Source organism: Perca fluviatilis, chromosome 11, assembly GCF_010015445.1.
Source record: "Perca fluviatilis chromosome 11, GENO_Pfluv_1.0, whole genome shotgun sequence".
Lineage (NCBI taxonomy): Eukaryota > Metazoa > Chordata > Actinopteri > Perciformes > Percidae > Perca > Perca fluviatilis.
The window spans coordinates 27,490,891-27,516,373 of NC_053122.1; the positions used below are offsets into that span (position 1 = coordinate 27,490,891).

The 25,483-nt window shown below is 42.0% G+C and overlaps 1 protein-coding gene across 20 annotated transcripts in view; it reads right to left on the reverse strand.

Moving 5' to 3' along the window:
- Nucleotides 1-25,483, reverse strand: part of LOC120568140 (receptor-type tyrosine-protein phosphatase S-like) — an 86,552-nt gene that overhangs the window by 35,475 nt on the left and 25,594 nt on the right. For 11 of the 20 annotated variants that reach the window (XM_039815446.1, XM_039815432.1, XM_039815439.1 and 8 more), the window contains 3 exons: nucleotides 12,293-12,481; nucleotides 1,292-1,402; nucleotides 517-528 (listed from right to left, as the gene is read on the reverse strand). In XM_039815446.1, the coding sequence (XP_039671380.1) occupies nucleotides 517-528; nucleotides 1,292-1,402; nucleotides 12,293-12,481 (312 nt within the window). The remainder of the gene's footprint in view (nucleotides 1-516; nucleotides 529-1,291; nucleotides 1,403-12,292; nucleotides 12,482-25,483) is intronic. The other 9 variants (XM_039815448.1, XM_039815447.1, XM_039815436.1 and 6 more) reach the window with 1 other exon arrangement.

The following is a 25,483-nucleotide window of genomic DNA, read 5'->3' on the forward strand; positions in this document are numbered from 1 at the left end:
CCAGACATGACAAGACAGCAAGTTCAATAATATGACAATGCGGGCATATCAATAGGCGTGAACACACACACACGGCGCCATGCTCTTGTGTCAGTCAACAGACATGCAAGCGGTGCTCCTTTCTCTTTCTCTCTCACTCCTTCCATGCAAACATCGCCTCTTTTTAATCTTCCAATTCTTGGGTCTCCATGACAACAAGATCATACCATGCAGAAAACATTGATCGGGGAGTGAAGGCAATACCAAGGGTTCTGCACACAAGGCCTCACAATGCAGTCAATGCACTCTGCTGCGTAGGCAGACCACTTCATCAACGTAGCAGCTTCAGAGAAATCAACTCTCTTCATTTTTTTTTTGTGGAGACATAATCATTTCACTTCAAAATCTACTCCGGTGTCCTTTAATTAAATGTATTTTCTATTTTTTTTTTTTTTTTTTTTTTTTGTTTTTTCTGTTTCAATAAGTGGAGCTTTCTGAAACAAAGGAGTAACAAAAGAAAAGAAAGAGCACACCAACCTTCTCGAAGCTCTGAGGGATGAGAGGGGGTTGATGCAGAACACAATGACGTGAGGGGGGGGGGGAGAGAGAGAACGGGGAAACACAGAGAGAATAAAAACGGCCAGCGCAAAGCCACTTGCTCCACTGTATCACACACGCACTCTCCAACACTCTCACGTCGCATACACACTCCTCCGATTTCCCACTTCACACTTCACAACTAGAACTTAGAAATCTGAACATTGGTCGTGGTCTTTCAAACATAAGCCAGATACACCAGCACCCACAATCCAGAGGCTATTATCACTTAAACAGGGATCATGTGGGTGCAAAATGATGCCATTCACGTAAACATATTTAAGAATAACTTATATCCCGATTGTTTCCAATTTCATTCAAATCTCCAATCAAATCTGTGCATCGTTTGTGCAACATTTTCCTCTTTATCCACCTCTTGTACAGAAGCCATTTTAGTAGACACATCAGTGATGTTTCCATGCAGTTAAACCAAGGTGTGTTCCCAACTTCAAGTTCAATTTGATTCCACTGCAGGGGCTCGCACCAAGGTTTAAGGTGGACTTGTTAAGGGTGGTTGTGAGAAATACCAAACAACAGAGTTAACATATATTGTAGACAATGGATGGGTTAGTAATATTTGTTTAAAAGCACAGAAATGAAAAAGAAAAAAATATTTTATTTATACTAAGAGCACCTTAATAGTAGGGATTTCTGTGTGTGTTTGTTCTGTGCATGTGCGTGAGTGTGCACGTGCGTTTCTGGGTTCAGGTCCTACCTCGCACATACAGGTTGGCGGGGGAGGAGTAGCGCACGCCCTGAGAGTTGGTGGCCACACACTCGTACTTCCCTTGGTCCGTTTCCTCGCTGTTCTCGATCTGTAACGCTCCTGAAAGACAGAAAGAGAGAGAGAGACAGAGAGAGAGAGAGAGAGAGTTGCTTTTATATTTGCCATACAATTAGATTCATAAAATGATATAAACACATCCTAATATTGTTGATGTAAATATAACTGTTAATTGTGTTTTGTCTGATGCTTTGGCAACATTATCATTGAAACTTTCATGTCAATAAAGCCCCTTGAATTGAAAAGTTGAATTGAATTGAGGAATAAAGGCTGATTTATGCTTCTGCGTCAAATCGGCGTACCCCCCCAGACCCCTCTGCGTCGCCGCGAAACCCCCCCTCCGAGCCCTCCGCCGTAGCTCAACGTGCACCTCCCAAAATGTGTAACTTTGCGTCGAGGCGACGCAGACCTGCAAGGACTGTGATTTGTCAACTCGTCCTGTGTGCTGATAGTCGGTGTTTCAAGCAGCCTACCGTGGGGAGTAGCAACATGCTAGTTCACTGACATGGGCAGACACCTCGCAAATAACCTCTGACTTATTTTCTGGGTACAGTAACTAGGTCAGTGGATTTTACTGTGTCTATTTCTCGATACTTTTTTTTTTACAAAATCTAAGCAAGAAGAGGCCAAACAAATACGATTAATATTTTAGCACGACGAGTCTGTGGGGTTTGCCATTCTGAGTACCAGATTTGGTGGTGAGCGACACAGACACAGGCGACACTGAACTTCGAAACCACACACCGTCTAGCGTTGTGGCGGTGAAATGCACCGCGATGCAAAGCAACCCCGACGCAGAGCTCCGAAAGGGTCACGACGACGTAGGAGCGACGCCGTAGCTACGGCGTGGAGCTCACGCAGAAGCATAAATCAGCCTTTAAGGCTAAGGATGTTTAGTTGAGTTTGTAGAAACTGTTTCTGCAGCTTTCAGCCTTTCTTTCATCCTCAGATGTTAGTCCGTTGGTCTGTTTTGTTATATTTGGACCCTTGGGTATCCTCTCTCCTATTGCTTCAACATCAAAGGCAGCGTCTGAAGGCTCTCAAATACCGGTAGCAGTATTTTTACAGTAAGAAGCACCACATCGTGTTTTCTCTTTCCATGCTCGGCAACACATTCGAAAATCAGAATTTCCTTTCCAAAAAAGTTTGCAAGTCAAAACCAAGTCTCAAAATGACTTTTTATAAACGTAGATGACATTTAAAGGACCTTTTCTTGTACTCCGTCCGCTTTACAAGCTAGAGATTCCTCTCTGCTAGCAGAGACTCACTGCTGCTTGACAAGCTTTACCCCAAGGCAACAGCCAGACACAATGCTCTTTAACTCCACGACTTCTTTCTTCCTCAATTTTTATCCTGCTACCCTGATCCCGCCGTGATAAACAGCGTCTCCCTTAACGTGCTAAAATTACACACGGCGCTCGTCAGGTATTCTGTCGTTTCACGGGGTGCTATTCTTACTTTTGTTTCCTTTCCTTTTTTTTTTTGCAAACGGCCTTTTGAATTACCAGCAGTTCTTTTTTTTTATTATTTATTTTTTTGCTCTTTCAGCCTGCTCTGTCACATTCATCTCATCTGAAACTGACTTTGACATGGAGCCTGAGGAGGAAGCACAAAACCATGGATTACACTCTGCTGCAGGAGAAGAGGAAGAAGACAACTCAAAACGCACGCACGCACGCACACACACACACACACACAAACACACACATATAGGTGTGTAGATAAATACATACATACACACACGCACACACACACACACACACACACACACACACACACACACACACACACACACACACACACACACACACACACACACACACACACACACACACACACACACACACAGAGCTACTTTAAGTCTGTTAAAAAGCCCGGTGTTTTGTATCAAATCTCCTGTGACACTGATAAAAGGGATCTGGCTTGTATGGAGATATACAGAGAAACAGAAGATGTAGTTTTCTCTGCACTTTCACATACATAGGTTAGTTAAAGAAGTTCCCATTCTTTACTTCGGTAAAAGTAGCACATTGGCACAACGTAAAACTACTCAATTACAAGTAAAAGTCCTGCTTTCTTTCAAAGTACAGAAGTATTGTAAGAAAACGTGCGTCACGTGATTATGCAGAAGGGTCCCTTCCACAATGTAAAATATTAGACACAATAACTGCAATTCAAGTTGAAAAAAAAAGTCTTGTCATGGTTCAGTTACTAGCTTTGAATTACTTACAAAAAGCAAAAAACAAGTCCCAAAATAAGCTAGTAAGTAGACCATGAGTTTCGTTTTTATTTCCTTATCAAACGTCTGATTCCTAGGTGAAGAATTAGCTTTCATGCAATACTTTATTTTTAGGTAATCTTTACATAACAATGCATCATTATTTATAAAAATGATCATATGATCTGTATGTAAAATCTTAATAGCTGCCAAAAATGTTAATAAAACGTAAGATATTTCCCTCTGACATGTGGTGTGGTAGAATCCGGTAGAGTAGAAAGAAGCATTCATTGGAAAATCCTGAGTAAAGCTGCAAAGATTAGAAGATTAAGCGCTTAGTCGATTGACAGAAAAAATAATTTACTTCTATTTTGATAGCCGAATAATGTTTGTAACGTTATAATGTTATGTTATATTTGTAATGTTATAAGGTTCTGGTTCCAGCTTCTCAAACGTGAGGATTTGTTGCTCTTCTCAGTTTTATATCATACTCATTATCTTTGGGTCAGGCTAAAGAAGACAGATGAAAACTTCACCTTGGACTCGGAAAAAAAGATTACTCCAAAATGAAAAAAAGGTTGCAAAGCAGAAGTACCTCAAAATGAAATCTACCACATACAGTTTTTTTTTCCATTGCTAAAACGACAGTTGGCACAACTGGAGTCACATGTGCAAAACTCGAACCACGTTTTGCACAGCAGCAGTTCATGGGAACCAAACTCTAGATCGTTTTTCATCGCTTGAACACAGTTTTCAAAAGTCTACACACTTATCCCATGACTTTAACCACAACGTGCACAACACTGTACATCTACAGCACTTTGTTCAAATGCTAACACACTGCTGTCAAAACTGTTCACCACACATTCAAAACAGAACAGATTTCAGTCTGGTGCCTATCAAACACTGCTGATTGCAATTTTAGCTGAAAGCCTAAGCAGGTGTCTTGATTTAGACTAGTTAGTGAACATATACAGTATTTATACAGAGAAAGCTCAGAAAGCCTTTTTTTGTATACAAACACCAAATAAGAATGAAACAATTCTACACTGTACCGTTTGAGAGAAACGGGTAAAAGAGCAAAGATACCAATATGTCCAGGTAAGATGTCTGAGGTTATGTACACAGCTATAAAAAAAAAAAAGTGAAAAAACTATATCTTTACAATAGTAAAACTGCGTTCTTACTGTTTTTCAGAAAGCAATGGAAACACCAAATTAATTAGTATTTAGAGATGATGCAGACATCCAATGTGATGAAGAAAACTTGATGATGCTGGAGAGAGGCAGAATTAGTCACACTATTCTTTGTTACTGTTATGTACCTTTAGTTTTTTCCCCCAGTAATTCCATAAACTACCAGAGACAAAATACTATATTGAAGAAAACTGATGATTTTCATTCCTTCTTGTTTACCTTACGTAAAAAATGGCATATTATACAATCTATATCTTTTCCTCTTGAGTAGTGTCAAGTCACTCAAATTGTTCAAACTGTAAAGCTGAGAAAGTTTGTAATTTCTGTATTGGTGTTACATGTGATGCTAGTGTTTTTACACTCAGTGTATTCTGAGGGACAGTGTGTGTGTGTGTGTGTGTGTGTGTGTGTTATCTCAGTGAGGACTGTTCTGAGTGTTTGGCTGCACTGAGCCTGTTTCGAGACGTGTGTGAAGAGTTGTGTTGCTGTGAATGAGTTTTGCAGGTGATGTGAACTGTTTAGCTCAGGTGACTGTTGGTAGTGCAGACTGTGGTTAGAGTTTTGCACATGTGGCTTCAGTTGTGCCCACTGTTGTTTAGAAATAAAAAAAACTAATGTAAGCTAATGCACTAACTTTCCACCGCTGCAGACACATACACACGGTGTGTTATCCTAATGGTGAGAAAAGCGTTTAATCATTAAATCTTAAAAACAGTTCAAGCACTAAAAGGCTCCACAGAGACAGGCTGTTTGTGTGTCTGTGTGTATACAGCTGATTAGAATACTGTATGCAGAAGTTTAAAGGTCCCATGGCATGAAAATATCCCTTTATGAGGTTTTTTAACATTAATATGCATTCCCCCAGCCTGCCTATGGTCCCCCAGTGGCTAGAAATGGCGATAGGTGTAAACCGAGCCCTGGGTATCCTGCTCTGCCTTTGAGAAAATGAAAGCTCAGATGGGCCGATCTGGAATCTTCTCCTTATGAGGTCATAAGCAAAAACTCACAGAGTCAGCAATAATTAGCTAGCTACCTCCCCTTTCTCTGCTTTGCCTGCCTAGAGAATTTGGCCAGCCCATGAGAAAGAGAGAGACATCATGGCTTGCAAACAAACAAAGTGGCAGTTGGTCAAGGCCACACCCCCACCCTCCACCTTGCCCCCCCTCTCTCCTCCTCAATAGCATTTAAAGCTACAGACACAGAAATGGCACATACTAAGCAAAGCTCATTGTGGGACTGGCTCTAGTGGGTCTACACCAAGGCTGAATTTCGGGAAATAGACTTCAGATACAGTATTAGGGGACCACTAAGGCCTATATATAGCATCCAAAAAGCAGCATTTCATGGGACCTTTAAACAACATGTTTTTGGATGCTCCAAGGAGGGAAGGTTTAACTTGTTACACACAGCTCGGGCACAAGTATGCATTCTGTGTGTTTGAGTGTGTTTAGTGAACTGAGGCCCCGCTAGCTGAAACTGTCATCCATTTGCTTCTGTCTTCTGCAGTTACATGAAAGGAAAACAGCTCGTGCCTTCCTCTTTCTCTCCATTTTTCCATCGCTCATTTCCCCACGGTACGGGGCAGAGTTGGGCGATAAACAGGAATAAATTATCTGCTCTACAAGCCGAGCCTCCTCTCCACAAAGAGGCGCAGGCAGAGGGAGAAGCGAGGGAAAGAAAGACAGAGTGGAGGAGAGATGGAGCCGGACAGGTGGAGCTCTGCAAACAAGAACTCATCTGACAGCTGGAAGCAGCTCATGTGGCTAACCATCAGCACAAATTTGAAATGGGCGATTGAAATCTCCTTTTATGCAAAACGTGTCGTTACCATAAAAAAGACAGCTTTTCAGTATCTGCACGTATAAAGGTCAGCACATGTATACATACAAACAAACAAACAGCGTAGACAGATAACTGGCATTGGACAAAAATAATGGCCGTTGGTATGGAAAAGCAGGAAAAAAAGCTGTAAAAAGGGAAAGTGAAAGATAACAGAGAGGAAGAGGGAGAGCAGTTTGGAAGCTGCTGACAGACCCAGAATGAGATGTGACGTCAGTAAATTGAGCTGCGGTGAAATTGCGGATGGTGTATAATGTCTGCTGGGCTGAGACTCAGCCGATCAGATGACAACCGGTACTGCCAACCGGATGGCTCTGCCAGAACATCTAGGCCAAACAGATCACCTGGACTCACGAGGCGAGACCTTAACTTTTAACTGGGACGAGCGTCAACAATCAAGACAGATGGATGCTATATATATATATATATATATATATATATGTATGTATATGTATATGTGTATGTATATGTATATGTGTATATATATATATATATGTTATATATATATATATATATATATATATATATATATATATATATATATATATATATATATATATATATATGTGTGTGTATATGTATATGTATTTTTTTCTTTTTACCACAACACAGTTTACTTAACGCAGTTTAAAAGTAAAACGTTTTCCTGGGAGCTGAACAAGTTTAAACAAGTTAGCTGTTGAGTATACAGTGTAATTAATTTAGACCTAAAACAATTAGTCCATTAATGGCTTGACGGCTATTGCTCATATTATACTCATTTTTAGGTTCATAATTGTATTTAGAGGTTGTACCAGAATAGGTTTACATGGTTTAATTTAAAAAAAAAACACCATCTTTTTGTTGTACTGCACATTGCTGCAGCTCCTCTTTTCACCCTGTGTGTTGAGCTCTCTGTTTTAGCTACAGAGTGAGGCATCTCACTTCTGTTCCACCTTTGTTGGGAGTTGCACATCTGCAGTAGCTAGGTAAGGACTACTAGCCAGTCAGAAGCAGAGTATGAGGGCGTGCCACGCTAGCAGCTAGGCGTTATGTAACACAACGTGTGTTACATAATGACGTTGGTCACGGAAGTAAAGGCTGGACTACAATAGAGCTGTTTGGAGCAGGTTCTTTGTAGATTTATTTGTGCCATAATTTATTCTACATCCATAAAATATGGACATGAAAGCTTCAAAGATTCCAAAAAACGATTCACGGGCGCCCGGTTGGCTCAGTTGGTAGAGCGGGCGCCCATATATAGAGGTTTACTCCTCGACGCAGCGGGCCTGGGGTTCGACTCCGACCTGCGGCCCTTTGCTGCATGTCATTCCCCCTCTCCCCTTTCATGTCTTCTGCTGTCCTATCCAAATAAAGGCTGAAAATGCCCAAAACATAATCTCAAAAAAAAAAAAAAAAAAAAAAAAGATTCACAGTATGTAAATGTAGTTACTTTTCCCATGTGATTGCAGTAGACATACAATAAAAAAAAGTAAAATAAAAAAAATGTGAATCGATTTTTGGAATTCTATGAATCGATTTTGAATCGGTAGAGATGCGAATGTGAATCCATTTTTTTGCACACCCCTAATGATCTGTAAAAGGATTGGTCTATCTCGTCATTTTTAAGACATCCTTTTAAAAATCTAATTCTGGATCTTCACCAAAAACTAATCATTTGTTTGTTTTTTTGGCCAGTGTCCTAATTTCCAAATTCCATTGCTTGTCTGTGCGTTAGTCAGCAGGATATCTCAAAAAACAGATGTCAAACAAACGGGACCAAAAATAACCTCCGTGGCAGAGGTATTCAACGATGCACGGCAACATTTTAAGATGAGAGAGCTATGCCTTCGATAAAAACAGTCAAAACTATTTTGAGGGATGCCTGAACAAATGTATGGGTGTTAGTCAAAATATCACTGTTGTACTATGAAGGTGATTTAAAGAAACTAAACTGCGTCTTTATGTTTCAATCACTTCCATTTTTTTCCCCAGCTTTAAATAAAGGTGACCTAAACGTGACCGGTAGCATTGGCACAACCTTTGATCAGATCACAGTTCTTGGCCAAGACAGGTCCATCCATTACCCAGCAGTCAACCTCAGGGTCCATATTGCATGCCATCTGTTAGAGTATAGGTCTATGAAGGCTGTTCCGCGCTTAGGTAAACTCTCCACATCTCCGTCCCAAATGTCAGATATAGACAGATAGCTTGTCAAGGTTCTCCTCACGCACATCTAAACTGGTGCAGCAGATGGCATGGGAAAATGGATGGATACTTTGGTTGAGGTATAAAGATGCCAGCAAAAGTTCAACTCTATACTGTGCCATATGTTTTGTACCCTCAGGAAACCGGGTTGGCGTGTGTGCAAGCTTGATGTACTGTAGGTGTGTTTACAACTGTCGATGGCCACCGTTTGGATGGTTACCTGCGGTGGGAGGACACCGCAGGTGATAGATACCCGTTACGGGCTGTGAAATGGCTAAGAGTCGTCTTTTGCTGGATTTGAGTGGATTCACTTTCAATATCATTTTTCATCCTGGGGCCATAAACATATTTCCAAGACCCAACAGAGAAAGAAAAGGAAAAGACAGAGAGAAAACAATAATTGTAGCCCAAAAACAGATCCCTGGCTGCGGTCCAACAAGAGCTGGCATGCCGTCCCCTAAATCAGAGGCATTGCTTGGAAGGTGCCCCCATTAAACAGATTTAAAAAGGAGAGTTTCATCCATAACACATCTCTGTGCTGTTCTGTGCCTAGCTCATGTGCAATTTATTTCCCACAAATCATTTCACTGCAGTGTTTGGTCCATTACTGTATACGCTGCATTTTGTTGTTCAGCTTTGCAATGCTTTTGGTGATTTGAAATCCTATTAAACCTTGTTTCACCGTGCCATTTGTCTTGCTACCATTTCATTGATGTGATACGTGACCTCGCGGTCTGTAGCGGTGAATTAGTGTCATGTCTCTGTGCGACACCTTCAGAGGACAAAATGAGTCTCGGGGCAGACCAAGTGAAACATATTATGATAGACACTGTATAACCAGTAATATTACTGCACTTAATTAAGGGAGGAAAGAGTAAAATAATTGAACTATTGTTTCAAGATGCAGGCAGAGGTTTGAGGGAGGTCGTTATTTTGTAGCTCCGAGGCCACCAAAGCTTTCTCATAAATTCTAAGCAGAGAATAGAGAAAACATTTTTTTTTTTAAATTATGGATCTATAAAACAATCACTACACTGCTCCCTCTGCTTAAAAAGTCCTTCTCGTTTTCCTTTTTTTTTGGAGTGAGTGTCTCACCTGCATCCCACACCGACTGCAGAGCATTTTACACAGAGGCAGTTCCACTCGAGGTATTCTGGTGAGTAATTACTGGGCAGTATGCTAGGAATGGATGTGGGCTACAGCTACCTGCAAACACTCTAATTGACAGTTAACTAAACCCCTCCCCCAGTCTGCATCAGCATGCAGTATCATAGCAATTGTAACTAGGCATGGCGGGCCTGACAAGCGTTTGATTTCTCCACATGTTGATGCGGCGCGTACAGGGCTGTAGTATGAGAGAGTCTCCATATATAAACTGTTTGAAGGGTTATGTCTTTTTAAAATCTTTTTTTTTTAAAGATATACTTGATGAAGGTTGGACGGACTGAAACGCCGTAGGCTACTGTTAAAGATTTCAGCATTTAACCGACGGTGTGCTGTTTTTAAAAGGTCCCATGGCATGAAAATTTCACTTTATGCCATTAATTAATTAATATGAGTTCCCCCAGCCTGCCTATGGTCCCCCAGTGGCTAAAAATGGTAATAGGTGTAACCGAGCCCTGGGTATGCTGCTCTGCCTTTGAGAAAATGAAAGCTCAGATGGGCCGATCTGGAATCTTCTCCTTATGAGGTCATAAGCAAAAACTCACAGAGTCAGCAATAATTAGCTAGCCAGCTGTAGCCAGTGATGAAAAATCGGATTTCTTAATAGTAAAATAGCAATACAGTGTAAAAATACTAGTAACAAAAAGTAAAAATCCTACATTCAAACTCTTACTTAAGTAAAAACACAAAACTATTAGCATCAAAATATACTTAAAGTAAAGGTATTCATTATACAGGTTGGCTAATTTTAGAATCATATACCAGTATAATATATTGCTGGATTATAATTAGTAAGGTGTACATCACTTTAATGTTGCAGCTGGTGAAGGAGGGGGTACTTTATATACTGCTGGGTAGCTTAACCTATAATAATATATCCTAATTTATTAGTTGACTTATATTTTGTATTGATTGTAATCACTTAATCTGTAAAGTAACAAATAAATGAAGTGGAGTAAAAAGTACAAAAGCCCTCTAAGAGAGTAGTGAAGTAGAAAGAAGCATACAATTAAAATACTCAAGTATATACAACTACTTCAAAAAGTACTGTACTTGAGTAAATACACACAGTTACATTCCACCACTGGCTAAGCTGATCAAATCCGCTAGTTACGGATGTCATTTGAGCCGGCAAATAGCTAGAAATGAGAAGCCTGCTTTTGTCTACTCGTGTGTGAATTCAGAGACCCATGCTTTCAAACCTGACACTGGTGTTGTTGCAAACTGCACGTGTGTCACGCTTGACAGGAGTGGCAACAGTGACAAAAAAAAAAAAAATGAAAGTGCAAGACTTAAATGTGTTTCAACAGCGTAATGGCAAACTCTGCAAATGGAGATGCAGACACAAGGTTGACATAGGGCAGAAGTGATCAGTGAAGGATATTGGCTGACAGCAGGCAGATATCCGAGCTGGCAGGTCGGAGGAGCACAGAGAATATGGATGAAGCAACAACAAAATGGTTTCGCCTCACCATCACTTTCATTCCCCCTGAGGACGGCTGAGTGAGAATGGCTGAGAAAATATACGTGTCTACCTACTCCAGGAGATGCTGTATCATATATACAGAAGAGCATAAACAAAGCTGAACAAACTGTCTTAAGCACAGGATGTGATTCTTCTGTATTCACCCCTCGATCTGTCTGCACAGACACACACTCTCTCTCTCTCTCTCTCTCTTCTCTGTAGCAGCAAAAACAGCTTCCCTCCCTCTTTCCCTATTACAGTTTCTGGCAAAGTGATCTTACACTCAGATTTGAAGACATTGAGCTCATTTCACACAATTTAGGCTGGGCGGGTCAAAAGATAAGCGGAGCATCGTCTAAATCCCTAATGTGAAGAAACTCTGTGTATGTATTGATTTCGAAAAGAGAATTATGGTTGTTTTGGGGTAGATTGATTATTATATTAAGCTTTTCTTTTCAAAGTGGATTAACTTTATAATTATACGTAAACTTTACAAAGTACAGGAGACCTGGCTTTTTTTTTCTTTAACATTTATGATTCACAATGGAGAGCTTTGTACCTTTAAAGTCTCATCTTTTTATAATCTTTTTTCCCAGATGTTAATAAAAACAGCATTTATTTATTTTTCTTGGCTTAAGGGCAGCGCAATTATCCTTTTATGAAATTGGCTTTAAAAAGGTTTTACGCCCCCAAAGGATGCAGATAAACTCAGAGAGGAGCATGTAATCCCTAAATCATAATTAAAACATGATAATCACCAAATTTAGAGCAACAGGGACTGCACCTGATAGTGACGCTAAGCTGTTTGTTTTTACTTATTTTATAAATGAAATAATCTAACCATAACTCCTCGTCTCTCTCACCTGATCGGAGCTGTTTGATGCGACCCTGGCTGCTGACGGGCTCGACGGGCAGAAAGTCTTTGAACCAGGAGATCTCCGGGTCGGGGATGCCGCTGGCAGCGCACAGCATGGTCGCCGTCTTTGTCCGCTCCACCACCTTCAGCTGGGGACCCATGTCTATACTGGGGAAGCCAAGTGGCAACAGATCCTCTGGAAGGATGAAGAGAAATAAAAGAACGTATTCAGAATTCACTGAAGCGGGCAGCATTCAAAAGTCATAGCAAGCAGTCGACACACAAAGTAGAGCTGTGGCTGACGGAAATGCCATTCGTTTTATTACATTACATTAATTACATGTCATTTAGCTGACGCTTTTATCCAAAGCGACTTACAATTGCTATATATGTCAGAGGTCGCACGCCTCTGGAGCGACTATAGGGTTAAGTGTCTTGCTCAGGGACACAGTGGTTGATGTATCGCAGTGGGAATCGAACCCAGATCTCCCACACCAAAGGTACGTGTCATATCCACTGCACCATCACCACCCCAAGGTTTTGAAGGTATCTGGTCATAAACCAAAGTGTTGGACAAATTATAATTCTGACCTGATGATGGTGCAAAAAAATGTTAAGGGATCACCAAAATTATTACACTTTATCCTGAGGGGGACATTCATTTTTGTAACACATTTCATGCAATCCATCCAGTATAGTTGCTGCTCTCATTTTACTCAAAACCAAACAATAAGTTAATGGTGCTAAAGGAAAAGTCAGGGATCACCAAAGCCTTTCGGATGCATCATGTGGGACCATGGATGTCTGTGACATACACTGCCACAGCTAGAGTCAAGTGGCTAGCATTGCTAAAAAAAAGATAGTGATAAAGTGATAAAAGACAGAGACAGAGGGGGTTTCGGTACGTGTCCACAATAGGCGTTTTATTTTTGCATGGATTGCCCCATTTCCCAGCATTTGACGATTGGCGGGCTTGCTACCAGCAGTTTTTCAAAAGGGACCAACATGGCGTTTAGACACTTTCTCTTATTTTATGAAAATAGTTTAACGAAATGTGTTTCTGAAAATATTTTACGCAAGAAATAGGCTATGCAACTGCTGAATCGGTTTTCATTTCAGATCTACAACAGTCAGTTTTTGTGAGTTTTTGTGAGTTTTGGAGAGGCGCGAGTCGAGCTGGACTTGCTGATTTGCATAAAGTAGCCTGGACCTCAACTTTATGCAAATGAGGAGCAGACAACGCGACGCAACGCTTCACGAAAGTCACCGTGATACTACCAGAATCCATTGCCCAGCTGCTAACATAGACAATGAATGGGAAGTGTGGAAATGATGCTTGCCAGTGGACACTTGCCATTAGATAATGTAAAGGTTTGCTCATACATCATGTTGGAGCAAATCCACTGCGACAATAATGAACAAATGTGTTTACTCCTCATTTTTTGGGACAGTTGATCTGCAGTTTTTCAAAACACAGACGACCGGTTTATCTGCCCGCACAGAGACAGAGTCGACATTGAATCCCTACTTTTCTTCTTCTGTGGTGAAACATAAGACTTTCTCTCACACACGCGCACATGCGCACACACGCACACAGACCCACACACACACACACACATACACACACAGTGATGTGAGAGCCACTGTTCCCCTGCGCAGGCCTCTGAAAGTGGACATACTGGCGAGGACAGCGAAGCCACTGTATCCTTCCTCATGAAAACGTGTTAGCTTCTACAGCTAGCTAGTCATTAGGTGATCTAGCAGGCGGCACAGACACAGCTAGAGTTTAGTGTGTGTGTGTGACAGGCCGTTTCGACAGTCTAAACATATCGCCCAGTCAGCAGGAGCAACTTAAATGCTGCACACGCACTCATGCACGCACACACACACACACACACACACACACACACACACACACACACACACACACACACACACACACACACACACACACACACACACACACACACACACACACACACACAGTACACTCCTAACCTAGAAACACAGGTGTTTGGTGGCAGTGAACTGTGAGTTTACCATGGTGTGGCTCTGTGTTATGTGGTGGTAATGATTCCTGTCTAATAACTATGCAGAGAGCTGCTCAGAAACAGCACCAGCAATTAGAAGCTGGGATCAAGAGGAGGGGCAGGGCACTGGGGGTAATAAGGACTTGTTAGCAGTAATTGTTAAAATGTACCAACGATTAGAGAGGCCGATCTGGGATGTGTCTGCATAGCGTCTGGATATGTCTGATTACAGTGGGGGGGGCAGTAGATAAGTGTGTGTGTGTGTGTGTGTGTGTGTGTGTGTGTGTGTGTGTGTGTGTGTGTGTGTGTGTGTGTGTGTGTGTGTGAGAGAGTACACATTTGTTTCTTGTTCTTATTAGCATCTTCACAGATTTGTGTAATGTGTGGAATAATGTACAGGGACACATCTACACATATCCAGGAAAATCAAAGTGCGTGCATGCAGAAAAGCATACACACAAACACATTCACACGCACTTTCTGTAGTGAATGGGATTAAGCATCTCGGTGACAACAGTCCAGATGGCCAGACACGTAATCAAGCATCCATCAGCACTCCTGCTTCCTCCTCTCCTTACCCTTTGACCACCTTATCCCTCTAGCACATACACACAGACACCTCCCCCATACCTGGAACTATAATTATATATTCCACTTTCCTACTGCTGCAAAGCAATTGCCAAGATGGCAATTTGCTTGGCTAATACATCAAACTAACAAGAACCCCTTGATTGTCAAAAAAAAAAACTTGCTCAAACCGGGCATCACTGACAAATCTGGAGCCAAACACAGTCCGAGATGCATACCGTGGCCACATCAACTGTCTGTGTGTTTTTCCTCTTCTCCTCTCCTCCTCCGGGCTCCCTGCTACCTAACCACATGACAGACTTGTACCATCTGTTTCCACACACTCTGCGATGGGGATGAGAGGCTGAGTGGAGATAGGATCTATCGCTCTCTTCCTCTCTTTCCACAGTCATCAGCTTTGGAGAGACGCCGTCAGATAGGAATGTCAAGCCGCTGCTGATGTCACGGCTGAGAGGAGGATGGAGAGGAGAAATGCCACAAAAGGCAAGAGAGCAATCGTAGCTCAGAGGAGAGTCTGGTGACGAGTCTGAACACTGGGGGCGGCGATCAGGGGGGAGATCGATAGGGAGGTTAGGAGGCGAGCTCCCCCGAGGCTAGGAATATGCCAGGCCTACATCTGCTCCCCTCTGCCCTCCCCCAACCCCACCCCTCTCCTGAGAGGGTTCAGATGGTCTTTTTATCACCCCGCCGGCTACTACTACACGGACTCCCTGGTTGTTAATTAGAGCACGCCACTGCAGCGGGCTCGGGTGTGTGCACGTGTGTGTGTGTGTGTGTGCGCTTGTAGGGGGGTCTGGCTCTGTATTCCAGTCAGGTCTTTTATCACTGCTGCAAATATAGAGAGTAGGTGGACCTCGGATTGAGTCATTAGAAAGAGGTACAGAGATGGATGGATAGATATATATATTTTTTATATAATTCATGTTTTTCCTGTTTGTTAAGTGCTACAGCAATAATGTATAGTTATAATATAGTATAATATAATGCATATGATTTATTGTGTTTTATTTTTGATTAATTGTTAAATTGTTTAGTATTTAAAATAGTCAAAATCGTAGTCAAAACTGTTGCCAAAGATATTCAATCAACAATAGAATCAAGCAGCAAATCCTCACATTTATGAACATGGAGCAGGAAAGTGTTTGGCATATTTGCTTTTCCATTTTGTGACTACATCTTCCAATGGCTTGTTCAAAATGTAGCAGCAAATTTGCGCATTCTTCAAAACTGGAATCAGCAAGTGTTTGCCATTTTTGCTAAGACACTATCAACTGTCCACCAATTGCTCATCCTCAGCTCATCATCTAATATGTCATGCCCATGGCCTAGGAAATTTCAATCAATATTTGTGAACATGAGCTACTCTCTCTCAATGCCAGGAACCAGAGAAGTAAGTTTCAAACTTGTGATGTCATCAAGTATAAAGTCTGTAGCTTTTGTTTTTGTTTTTTTTACACCCAAAATGAGCTTTATTTTATTGTAGTGTTTTCAGTTGGGAAACAGAAAATGTGCCCATGTACTAGGGGTGGGCGATATGGACAAAAAATAATATCTCAATATTTTTTCAGATTTTGACGATAACGATAATTAGACGATATCCTTTAAAAATGTGTTTTTAAAAGTCTGAGTTACTTAATCACTGATGATGATAATGGGCACAATGTTGAATGAAAACAGTTCTTATTTATTTTCTTTAAAATAATTCTTTAAATTTAAGTATTCAAGGCAAGGCAAGGCAAGGCAACTTTATTTCTATAGCACAATTCAGCAGCAATGCGATTCAAAGTGCTTTACACAAGACATAAAAACAGTTAAAAATATCATACAAATTGGTAACAGATGAAGAAACAGTTATATAATAAAATAAATGAATAAAAAAATAAAATTTAAATACAAAAATGAATTAAGAAAAGGCAGTGTTAAAAAGAAAGGTCTTCAGCCTTGATTTAAAAGAGCTGAGATTAGGAGCCGACCTACAGTTTTGCGGTAGTTTGTTCCAGATGTAGGGACCATAGAAGCTGAACGCAGCTTCCCCCTTTTTTGTTCCGACTCTGGGTACGGCGAGCAGGCCCGTCCCTGATGATCTCAAGGATCTCAACGGCTCATAGTGTAGTAGCAGATTTGATAGGTAAATTGGTCCTAAACCGTTTATTCAAGTAAAAATTCAAAGACAAAATACTAATACTATACTAATTGAACTAGTATAGGAACATTGAACTCTGAGTACACATTCAGTTGTTCAACTCTGCTGTAATGTAAATTGTGCAGCATACAAGCAAGATGAAATCATAACAATAAACAAAGGGCTCTGTTCTGTAACATATTGCACACAACCATGTCCTTATTGGAAGCAGTCCTGGAGCTGGGACAGGGCAGTGTCAGGCCAGGTTCTGATAGTGCTTCTACTTGGCTGTATAGTCTTTCTGACTGGGATTTATGCTGGGATCAGGATCAGTTTATGTGATCTGACTGGCCCAGGTGGGGGAGAGGAGCAGTTTTGTGTGCTTTCTTGATGTTAGAGTATACATGGTCTAGTGCAGGGGTCACCAACACGGTGCCCGCGGGCACCAGGTAGCCCCCAAGGACCACATGAGTAGCCCTCAGGCCTGTTCTAAAAATGAAAATTGAATATTGATATTATCTGTTTCCCACCTTGGTAAGTCATTGTTGATAATTATTGTGAGAAATCATTAACATGATCAGTGTCTTCACATAGATGAGTATCATTTATCATTAATAACCATATATAACTAAAGGCAAACTGAGCAAATTTGTTATTCCATAATAGTGTATCTAACTGGTACCCCTTCGTATGACTCAATACCGATGAAGTAGCTCTCAGTTTCAAAAAGGCTGGTGACCCCTGGTCTAGTGTGTTCTTACCTTTAGTAGCACAATCTACATGCTGGAAAAAAGCTGGGGAGTACAGACTTTAAGGACGCCTTGTAAAAGTCCCCTCCAGGTGATCGCGCTGCAGTTTGTTCACTATGGTTAGCAGTGAGCCAAACTTGTGCTAACGTTAGCATCAGGGGCTACGTAGACGGCAGTGTGCCGTTTTCATAGTAAATAAAATGGCCTGTATATTACCGACAGGGCTCCAGGTCAGGTGAGTAGTGCTGGGCAACGATCCTGCGGTCAGTACTCCATTCATTGTGCACAAAAATGCAGTCCTCCGCTCCGCCTCTGGAATTATTTTCTTATCCTGCCGGTAGCTAGCTAGCTAGCTCGGCGTGCTATCGCCGACAACAACCTGGAGCGGCCGGTCTGGCTATGTCCTCCGGGATGTTATGAGCCGCCTGGAAGGCTCTCGTAACGGCTGTGCTGTATCATAGTCCTGTATTGATTATTTCAGTGTGGCTGTACTTGTATAAATATACACCGACAGGAGAACTAGCAGCCGCTGCACAATCGCGCGCCGCCATCTTTGTTGACATGAGTGAATGTGTAGCGTTCCAATCGGTTCCAATGCGTGTTTTGAAGTAATTTAAATACTCGATAATGTCATTTTGCACATCGTTAACACAACAATGACGATATTATCGTAAACGATATATATCGCCCACCCCTACCATGTACTCAGAACATTCCCCTGGCTGCTCTCATTGCATCTATAACTATCTTCATTGTCTGTGGAGCAGTTCCACATGTTATACTTGATGGCATCACCAATTTGAGTTTCAGCACTCTAGTTTTTGGATTTGGGAGAAAGTTGTTCATGTTTACTGATATTTTTTGGGACTGTCTTAGACCATAGGAATAACATGTATGCATTTTGAAAATGTCCGTAGTTCTCCTTTAAGGACCACAATTGGACATGTTATAGTTAAATGTGACCTGTGAACTGTTTCTGCATTCTTTTTACTTTTACTTAAAGGCAGGCAGGCAGGCAGGAAGACATAGAGAGAGAGAGACAGACAGACAGACAGGCAGATCGGAGGCTATAGGTATTCAGCCAGGCTCCTGGATGAGTCAGTGGCTGCTTGAAATAGACACTGCGGGCATGGCCTTGATCACACTTTTCGCCAAATGAATCATTTATCAAACACAAACACTGCTGCACAAAAGTACCGCTTATGTTTCATCTCCTGGTTAAATTGATAAGACAGCCTATGGAAAAATGCGCCATGTGTATATAAACACTGTGTGTGTGTGTCAACAGCTTTTGGGGGGAACATTGGCAAGGACCAACCAGCATTGTTCCCTGGAGCTCTGTGTTTGTGTGTGTTTGTTTGTATCAAGAGGTTGAAAGCTTACATTTTGGCCTGGTTATGTTTGCAGAAGGGCCACAGGCCTGGTGCCCAAAACCAGTCAGTGGAGCCAACCAAATCTGGGCAAATATGCAATTCTTGCGTCCGCGTGCAAACACACACACACACACACACACACACACACACACACACACACACACACACACACACACACACACACACAAACATACAAATACTAGGACATACAGACGCGCACACACATACAGAGTCAAACACATAATGCATTTGATGCAAACAAACAAACCAGAATCCAGGTTTTCTTTTCCTGTCTCTCCTTGTATTTTCCTCAGAAAGACAGATCTGCACACGCACAAACACTCACTTCCCCACAGAAAATCATCCATTTGTCCTGGTTAACAAACAGGTTGCCTATTCATTGTTCAGATCACTTCGGCGGGGAATGGCCACGTGGATGAAAGAAGCCAGAATAAAAGGCGGTCTCGGGGAGCCTGAATCAGTATTAATCTGCCAGCGCTCGGCAGTCTTCAGAGGCTGTAATGCTTTGACTCCTATAGACTGCAGGAGGGCTGAAGGGGAGCACTTTAAATGCTAATGGTCCTTTATGATAATAGATCACAATACAATGCAGAATCGGGCTTAGCATTGTAGATGAATCGCACCAAAAAACCCACGTCTGTCCCCACCATCCTGAGGCCCACTCTGGCTCTACTCACAAATCCAGCAGCCGGAGAGTAAACACACAAAACATGATGATGCCACACGTAACACTCTATTACATACGAACATGCGTGAAAAATACACTGCAGAAAAAGAAAACAAAGGAAGAGGGAATGAAAACAGACGAGGGGGGGTATATATGATGAAAGAGCTGGTTCTCTCCTCTCTCAAGGAGTGTAATCCTCTTGCAAGCTGAGCTGATACTTTCAGTTGTTTCCAGACCGAAATGCTGCTTGAGCCGCCGGTCTGCCAATGCAGCAGACGCCTGGGGGGAATCACTGATCTGACTCTGTTGTTCATATGAAGGGTGTTTGCCGTGGTGGCAGAACATCTCTCCTCCCCACTTCTCTTCCTCTCTCACACCCTTCCTCCCCCATCCCATCTCCCTTTCTCCTAAAATGGGACACTGGGAGGTGAGTATAATCAGGATTGCTCTGCACACACACACACACAGACACCCATGCACGCACGCACGCACTCCCATAAACAAAGAAATCTATGTGCATGCTTTCACACACATACACAGCTGCAGTGATGAGAATCTCTCGCCCACCAGAGGTTTTCAAACATGCAGAACTGCAGATATTCACATCACAACTGCAGTGTCCATAGAAAAGAACAGTTAGGGTGGAAAGGGGATTGGGTGGGTTCGGAGAGGGGTGTGTGTGTGTGTGGGTGGGTGGGGTGGGTGGTGGGGGGGGAGCAGCAGCAGAGAGTCTGTAAAAATTGCAATGGGAGGAGAAGAGAGAGAGAGAGAGAGAGAGAGAGAGAGAGAGAGAGAGAGGGAGAGAGAGAGAGAGAGAGAAAGAGAGAGAGAGAGAAAGAGAGAGAGAGAGAGGCTGGATAGACAGTGAGGGTCAGGCAAAATAGATGGCATAGAAAATGAAAGAATGAATAAAACAGGAGAGATGAAATTAGAAACGGACATCGCTGTGGGCCAAACAGGGGGCTGCTAGAGTCACTGACAGAAAGATATAGTGAGGGAAAGAGGAAGGAGGAAGAAGAGTAGGTAATAGGATGGGAAGGGCGATGTGTGATGATAATGTTGAAGGCACAAAAATTCTCCCCGACCATATCCTACAGCATCTCCATCCATTATGCCATCCATTTAGCCTACGGAGCAGTAGCTCATATCCTGTGGCCAACCACACAGTACAACACTATTAGTGTCGGTCAACCATTATACAAAATGATGAAACACATCTGGGGATGAAAAGACTTTTCAAGGGGTCGGTCAGTAATGGAACACCTCCTTTCTACTTCAGTGGTTGATAGACCTTTTCTCCAATGAACCGTGTTTTGAAACCCAAACACAATTTTTGCAGACTTTTGTGCACTTAAAAGCGTTCTCGGATGATATGATCTATCATACAGTATATCCCTCCGCCTATAGTCGATTTCGGGGGTGTATGCTTTTGGGAAGATACTATCAAAGAGTCAGAAGCATTGAGTTATATTTTTTAGTTTGAAGTTGGAGGAGGTGCGAGAAGTAAAAGTCCCACTATTTTTTGCATATGTTTGGAGCATTTCTAAGACCTTAATGGGCATGAAATCATTAGCACAAAAGATAAGCAACTGTGTTAGAAAATATGTGCTTCTGTAAAGGTCCCATGGCATGAAAATTTCACTTTATGAGGTTTTATAACATTAATATGCGTTCCCCCAGCCTGCCTATGGTCCCCCAGTGGCTAGAAATGGCGATAGGTGTAAACCGAGCCCTGGGTATCCTGCTCTGCCTTTGAGAAAATGAAAGCTCAGATGGGCCGATCTGGAATCTTGCTCCTTATGAGGTCATAAGGTTACCTCCCCTTTCCCTGCCCTCGCTGTCAGTACCCGATCCGTGCCGCCTGCACGATCTGTTCTGCGCATGCGCAAGATGTTAACACTTGCGCAGATGATAATACTGTTTTACGACCTGCCCGATCTGTTCCACGCTAGCCTCCACTGGGAAGCTAACGTTAGTTTAGCTAACAGCTAATTCGGCTAACCGCTAGCCTTTTTTTTTCTTCTTTTTTAATAAATCTTTATTAAATCTTTATGATACAAACAGTAAGAACAAAAAAACAGAGTCATTAATACAGAAAAAAACATTAGTCAAGAGCAGAGCCAGGGGGAGTTTCAAATAAATACATAACTGAATGGTTTTAGCCATTATGTCTATGGTTTTAGCAGCTTTCTTATTTTTTGAGTCATAGATGGTTTTAATGTACTGTTCCGTTTCCTTACCAAAAGCAGTAAAAGAAGGTTTAGAGTTACAAAATTTGGCTTTGTGAATATGATATTTCCCTAAAATGATCAACAAATTAATTAGGTATATTTCTTTCTGTTTTTTGCTTTTGTTGTCATGGAAACCAAACAGTACATCTTTCCACAACAAAGAAAAATCTGAGATAGGCTAACCGCTACCCGACGGCTAGATTCAGTCTAAAATAAAGTTAAGTCAAACTTAATGGGAAAAGCAGGCTACAGCTAAATTAAAACTTTACAATAATAACAATAAAGACAAGTATTGAGTGATTGTATTTTAAATGAGCACAAGTAAAGTAGAACTGACGTAACAGCTGTTATATATGTTAACGTTTATTTTCAAGTTTTATTTTGAGGGTCTTTTAAAGTTTACATGCCGAATTAGCTGTTAGCTAAACTAATGTTAGCTTGCCTGTGGAGGCTAACGGCAGACTGCTACAATCAGCTAGCGGTTAGCCGAATTAGCTGTTAGCTAAACTAACGTTAGCTTCCCGGTGGAGGCTAACGGCAGACCGCTATAATCACCTAGCGGTCAGCCGAATTAGCTATTAGCTAAACTAACGTTAGCTTTCCGGTGGAAGCTAGTGTGGAACAGATCGGGTAGTGTCGTAAATCCTCGTACAATAGCGCATGCGCGAACATCTTGCGCATGCACAGAACGGATCTTGCAGGCAGAACGGATTGGGTACTGACCCCCGCCCAGAGAATTTGGCCCACCCATGAGAGAGAGACATCATAGCTTTCAAACGAGCAAAGTGGCAGTTGGTCAAGGCCACACCCCCACCCTCCACCTTGCCACCCCCTCTCTCCCCTCAATAGCTACAGACACAGAAATGGCACATACTAAGGAAAGCTCATTGTGGGACTGGCTCTAGTGGCTGTAATTCTGCACCAAGGATGAATTTCGGATTCAGTATTAGGGGACCACTAAGGCCTATATAAAAGCATCCAAAGAGCACCATGTCATGGGACCTTTAAAAAAAAAAATCAAAGGCACAAAAAAAGTAAGTCAACTATGACTCCTAAGGAGCCTTTTGGTAATAAGCACCCAATCGCGGAGCGTAAAATTGTGTTGCTTGATTGTGTTGTTAACAGCAGGCTAACAGCAGGCAAATCTAAAGTTTACGCTTGCTGTAAACCTGATAATACATTCAGCAGTTTACTTTCGTATTCTGGTTCAATCTCTGAGACACTTGGTGACACCCGTTCTGAATCGGGTACGTCTCTGATCACACGACTGGCTGGCTCCTTCTCCACAGCAACTGCTGCTGAGGCTTATTGGTATTGTAATATTAGAACCATTTGTCATACCAAGTTGACAGAAAAACGTGATTTCTCTGAAACATAATGGTATCCTTAAAGGTCCAATGTGTGGGAATTTCTCCCATCTAGCGCTGAGATCATATATCGCAATCAACTCTCTCGCACCACGCAGCAAAGTACGTATTACAGCTTCACGCTTCAAAAACCCGGTCTCTTGCTCTTTTCTATATCCTTTTTCTTTCTCTGGGCGAAGAAGAAGACTCCTGTTCCTGAAATGTGGGTTTTGAATATGTGTGGTCCTCCATGTTTCCTTCTTCAAACTTGCCGGGCCGGGAAGCGACGAGACCCTTTAGCAGCATTAGCAGCAGCTGTGAGTTTATCATGTGACAGCGAAAACGCAAAAGGCGGAGCAGTATGTCCTGTATGTCCCTTACCGGCTAACATATTTCATGATGGCGCATGAATATGGAGCGTCTACCTCAGTTCATGCAAATGTAAAATTTCAAGCCAAAAGGAATACTTGGAATTGATGTTGGTGGTAAATATTCATGAAAAAGGACAAGTTTGTGAACGGGCAACACCGATTTTGATAATGAACAACTAAAAACGTTACACACTGGACATTTAAACTATCAAGGACACTCCTGTGTCTCTATGGCAACTTACTTTAAGTATACCTTTAAAGTGCTCATATTATGCTTTTTGGCCTTTTCCCCTTCCTTTATTGTGTTATGTATCTTTTTTGTGCATGTTATAGGTTTACAAAGTGAAAAAGCCCAAAGTCCCCCCCAAAGGGACTTACCATCTCCAACAGAAAACACTGTTCACAACCTGCTCCAAACAGCTCTACTGTAGTCCAGCCTTTACTTCAGAGACGAACGTGCGTCACTTTGTAACACACGTTATAATGCTCGCCTAGCTGCTAGCGTGGCACGCCCTCATGCTCTGCTTCTGACTGGCTAGTAGTCCTTACTTACCTAGCTAAAAAAGAGAGCTCAACACACAGGGTGAAAAGAGGAGCTGCAGCAATGGGCAGTACAACAAAATATGGTGTTTTCTGAAAATTAAACCATATAAACCTATCCTGGTACAACCTCCAAAGCAAATTAAGAACCTGAAAATGAGCATAATATGAACACTTAAAAAAAAGCATGATGTGGACATATATATAATATAATATATAATATATATTTTAAGGGGAACATGATGGGAGGAAAAATAATCGATGGTTGTGCAGTGCACCACAAAGCAAATCTAGTGAATAAAATATCTAAAAAGTAAAGGTGTTTCATTACATTGATTTAAAAATCATATACAAATCCAATATTGCCATAAAACAGCCCTCCTCATTGACTTGCAACTTTGCCCACAATATCCTGGATATATCCAGAGATAATTAAAGGACACCTAACACCATATGACAAAATCTGTCGGTTGACAGAGTTATATAGTCTAACCTGGATGTATCATATCGCCCACCATACACAGTGGGAAGAAATACTTCCAGAACCATCGCCATCTGTCTGCAACCGGTCTGTTCATCCTCATCCGCTGTTTGAAAAGGTAAACTACTGTATGTAAAAAAAGTACAACTCTGGATCTGGTTGGTGCTTTGGGTCAAAATATTGTTTCAGTCATAGCAGTGCTGTGTTATATTTATCAGCTGATTTCAACGAATCAAAGACCGCTGATTGTGTTGTCACAGAGAGAACAGGGGACATCACGGTACACAGATCTCAGTAAGAGAATGGTTACACAAACAGGAAGAGGCCCACATGGCCACACACGCTGAGAGGCCTGCCCTCGAGGTGTAGTTTATGTGGTAATGTGCTTTAGATTGGGGCTGTGTGTGCAGAGATGATGGGCCGCGTAACAGATGGACAGGACTCGATTCCCTGGGCTACCAGCCTTCTGCTTACCACACAGCCCTGCCAACTCCACAATCCTCATCCATCTCCTGCATTTCTACACCACCTCCACCACTCTTCCGAAATCCCATTTCATCTCTATTGTTTCACACCATCCTGTTGTGTTACTCAACTTACCCCCACCTCCCTACCCTCCATCGTACTCCTTTTCACCTCTCCCCGACCTCTTCTCCCCTCTTTCTTTCTCTTCCTCAAT